The 4,598-nt window shown below is 40.3% G+C and overlaps 1 protein-coding gene across 1 annotated transcript; it reads left to right on the plus strand.

Moving 5' to 3' along the window:
* The first annotated feature begins 244 nt into the window (after positions 1-244).
* Positions 245-2,880, plus strand: LOC147854515 (serine/threonine-protein kinase Aurora-2-like). The gene is made up of 9 exons (XM_087331692.1): positions 245-441; positions 701-838; positions 1,005-1,151; positions 1,275-1,370; positions 1,482-1,577; positions 1,746-1,842; positions 1,951-2,068; positions 2,297-2,369; positions 2,461-2,880. The coding sequence occupies exons 1-9, from the start codon at positions 418-420 to the stop codon at positions 2,560-2,562; spliced, it is 891 nt and encodes a 296-aa protein (XP_087187818.1). The 5' UTR covers positions 245-417; the 3' UTR covers positions 2,563-2,880.
* The last annotated feature ends 1,718 nt before the right edge of the window (positions 2,881-4,598 follow it).

A 4,598-nucleotide genomic window follows, 5' to 3' on the forward strand; every position in this document is an offset into this window, starting at 1 on the left:
CTCGCCATCGCCATCGCCATCGCCATCGCACAGTCAGTGAGTGTGACTCAGCTTCATTTTTCTGTCTCTACTCTGCACACAATAACAACTTCTCTAGCTCCAGATCCGGCCTTCCAGTGCTCATCACTCAACTCACTCTTTCTACTCATGGAGTAGAACCTTTTATTTCCTGCAACTCTTTCTTGTTTTGCTTCTTCCATGTTCCTGGCTCCTCACAAACATCAGATTCCCCGACCTCCGACCTCCTCCTCCTGCTTATAACACTGGCTTCAATGATCTGATTTCATCCATGGATGCTCGCAGAAACGATTAGTGTGGTCGTTCACAAATAGCCACTTCTGTTTCTCGGGGCATCATTGCGGGGCCTTCTCTTCCTGAATACGTATTCTCAGAAGATTCTCCGTGTTTTGAGACACTATGGTTGCGCCTTCAGATTCGAAGGCAAGTTTCTCTGCAAATTTTTTCTCTTGTGCTCGTGTCTGTTCTAAACTCATCATTTTAGTATATCGGTAGAGCTTCTATCTCTGATTTCTGTCTTCTCTCTTGCTTGGTTACATGGACATAAATGTTCATTGAACGTGTGTGCATTCATTTGCAGAGATGTGTAGCTGGTTCTCGAGTAATTGGTATTTCTGTCTGCAAGTTATATTTGCTCACAGAGCTAAACCCTAACCTTCAACTTCTCTGTTCAAATAAACAGATGAGTAGATCTGAGGAGGAGCAGGCGGCGAAGAATGGCGACATTGGTGAGCGAAGGTGGACGTTGAGTGATTTCGACATTGGGAAACCGCTGGGGCGAGGGAAATTCGGAAACGTATACCTAGCAAGGGAGAAGAAGGTAGAGAGGCGCCTTTCATTTTTTTGGCTTCATGTCTCACCTGATTCTTTCTTCTTCTAGAAGTTTGGCCTTCCCGCCTTAAATTTAAGTCTTCAGTTTCATTCCTACTCATTCACTCCTCCTTATTCTTTCTGATTGTGCTTTCCTGCGAATTACATTACGATAGAGCAAGTACGTCGTCGCGTTGAAGGTGTTATTCAAGAATCAGTTGCAGCAATCGCAGGTGGAACATCAGCTAAGGAGAGAGATTGAAATCCAGAGTCATCTCAGGCATCCCAACATATTACGCCTTTATGGTTACTTCTACGATGTGGTAAATAAAAGCCCTCATCTTTGGCAACTCTTCTCTCTGTATGTACACACACACACACAGACACACACAACGGCTGAGAATCACGACAGTATGCTGACATTCTTGGTCCATATCTCATTTCAGACTCGTGTGTATTTGATTCTCGAGTATGCCCCAAAAGGTGAACTATACAAAGAACTCCAACGCTTCAAGGTCTTCAGCGAGAGAAGATCTGCGACGGTAATTCGTAAATACATTCGTTTACAAAACACACTAATAACATTGATTTGATCTAGGCTTAGTGCGATTGTGGTAGATGATAAACTTTAATTCTGTGATCTGGTTTTGCAGTATATTGCATCATTGGCACGTGCATTGATGTACTGCCATGAAAAGCACGTAATACATCGAGATATTAAGCCCGAGAATTTGTTGATGGGAATCAAGGTAAATAAATATTGTTAAGGATGTATTGCATTCTAAAGCACTTATGTAGAAATGAACCGAATAATGGTTTTTGAGTACAGCAATGTTAGGATTACCACCAATTCTGGAGATTGGGAAACTCCTATTTTTTCTTCTTGCTTATGTATATTGTTTTTTTGTTCAACACAGGGTGAGCTGAAGATTGCAGATTTTGGTTGGTCTGTTCATACTTTTGACAGACGCCGAACTATGTGTGGTACCCTTGATTATCTTCCTCCCGAAATGGGTAATGTGACTATCATGATTCATGGCACCTCCTTGTTTACAATTTATACCTGAAGATTCATGGGTGTCAGATTCTTAAAAACTCATACATTTCTTTGACATCTTGCAGTTGAGAGTAAGGATCATGATGCGGGCGTCGACATATGGAGTCTGGGAGTACTCTGTTATGAGTTCCTCTATGGTACCCCACCATTTGAAGCTGTTAAACACTCGGATACCTACAGAAGGTATCATAATGCCATGGGTCCTACAGAATTACTGCTACAAAAGTTGTGAAAAGTTACAAAAGTTCTATAAAATCTGCATGTAGCACACTTAGCTTTGTGTAATCCAGTTCATTAAATCCACTAACATTTACATGATTCGAAATTAAATATATGCACATGCCAGTTCTTTTTGAGTTTGTATTAGCGAAATGACTAGAGAGCTATTTATGATGGATTACACACATGCAGAATTGTGAAGGTTGACTTAAAGTTCCCAAGCAAGCCATTTGTATCACTCCAGGCAAAAGACCTTATCTCTCAGGTAAGTGATGCAAGGATTTAAACATCCTCTCTCTCTCCCAATGAAAAAAATTATGCATTAAGACCCTATGTATTATATTTTTGGTACACAGCTTTTGGTCAAGGACTCAGCTCGACGGCTTCCGCTAGAGAAAGTTCTTACTCATCCATGGATTGTTGCAAATGCTGATCCGAGTGGTGTATATGCAATGTAGATAGAATGAAAGAGAAGGTTCTCACTCATCCATCGGGAAGGAAAGGAATATGCTTCTAGTGATCCATCATTAATTGCTTTCCTCTACGTAACGGAGTAGAGATATACTATATCATACCATCATTTAAATCTGTTCTACAACATGGGTCTACAAATTTTTAGTAGGTTTCTGTCTAAGGAAACAACAGTGTGTCTTCATGATTGGACTGACCAACTTGTCATCTCCTCCTTGCTCAGCAGTTTTGTTCCTTTACTGCTCGCGCTGGATTTTGTTGTTCCCTTTAACCTTAATTCATCAAAACAAATGTTTTCTACTGAACTTGTTTTATTCATTTTGCTGGTTTTGTAATGACAAAAGAGAATACTGCCCAGAGAATCCTGCTAAGAACTGTTAATTGTATCAGAAATGATTAACAATAAAGGGAGAATGGTGCTCATTATAAAGCCCCTTCCCCTCTCCCCTGTTTTGCTTTCAACTGTTAATTGGTAATGGATGATACCTACCACAAATGGCGATATTTTGCAGAGTGATAGTAATGAAATGGTTTTGTAGCCAAAGTTGGCATGGCGGTATAATACATACATACATACATATATACATACATACACACATATATATGTATGGGATATCTGTGCTCTTATGGGATGGACCACAGACAGATTTAAATGATGAACAAAAGAAGTCTTTTCTTAAATTGCGGATGACAATGACAGAAGTGGCCTGCCTCATGGGATTATTGTTCTCAAGCATATCTATCAACACCAATTTATCATCCAATTACTCGTGCCTTGTCTTACCTTGATTGATTTCCTTGCCCTGTGAGTAACTCTTGGCTTGGCTTGCCTAGAGTATTTGCTTTTCCTTTATTTTAGACCTACTTTTTTCTTGTCAATTCTTTACAACATGTAGACTCGAGTACTCTTGTCTTAGGTTGCCTAGAGGCTTGCTCTTGGTTTAAACTTTAGAGCTAGGTTCCCTTTTTTCCTATTCAATTCTTTACAAAGCTATTCATTGGTATCTATGGAATTGAAACTTATTATAGATCTTGTCACTCAAATAGGCGATTATGAAACCCCCACAAGGAACATAAACATGATACCCTCTTGGAGGGTTATGACATCGCTTCAAACTCCCTTTGGAAAAAAAGTCATGGCGGACAATACAACCCACTCCAACCATGATTTCGAGGCAACTTGTAGCAACTCAAATGCATATATTGATATTGAACATGACTCACTAGCATTTGACGATTATCCTTGTCTTCAAAACTAGCCTCGAGCTTTATAGCGAAGGTCAAAATCTTCCAAATTTAGAGCTATTTTTTTGAGCAATGGTATAAACAAACTTAGACTTGGTGTTATGAGGTTAGATATGTCGGTTGATGCCATGAGGATGTAGTTGTATGAAGATTTGATTTAAAAGATTATAAAGCTTTGATTGGACTACATTACATGTCATCAAATTTCTTTAGCAAAAACTAATCTTTGCATTGATGAGTATAAATGTTGAAGGCGTCGGAAATGAACTCCATTCGGCAAAATAAGACTTGGGACTTGGTCGAATTACCGAAGAATCGACGTGTTCTTCCATTCAAGTGGGTCTATAGACTAAAAGAGTGCGTCACAATATGGTGTCGATTTTGACGAAATCTTTTCACCGGTGGTGAAAATGACAACCCTTCGCTTTTATGGTCGGCGTCCTGGCTGTCGAGAACTTGGAGTTGATTCCGCTAGATGTCAAAACAACTTCCTCCAGGCTAACCTAGAGGAGGAAATTTCTATGGTGCAACCGAAAGGCTTCATGGTATCCGGCCAAGAACATGTAGTCTACCGACTCAGAAAGAGTCTTTACGGCCTGAAACAGGCATCGAGACAGTGGTACAAGAAGTTTGACGACTTCATCCAATCAGTCGGCTTATCCAAGAATGATGAGGATCACTGCCTCTTCACCAAAACAACTCAAGTTGGGTCACCCATCTTCCTCATCATTTATGTGGATGACATGCTACTCTCCGGTCGACATGCCGGAGAGCTCGC

Source organism: Azolla caroliniana, unplaced genomic scaffold, assembly GCF_043228905.1.
Source record: "Azolla caroliniana isolate FFs.n. ecotype wild unplaced genomic scaffold, voAzoCaro1.0.p SCAF_15, whole genome shotgun sequence".
NCBI classification, from domain to species: Eukaryota; Viridiplantae; Streptophyta; class Polypodiopsida; order Salviniales; family Salviniaceae; genus Azolla; species Azolla caroliniana.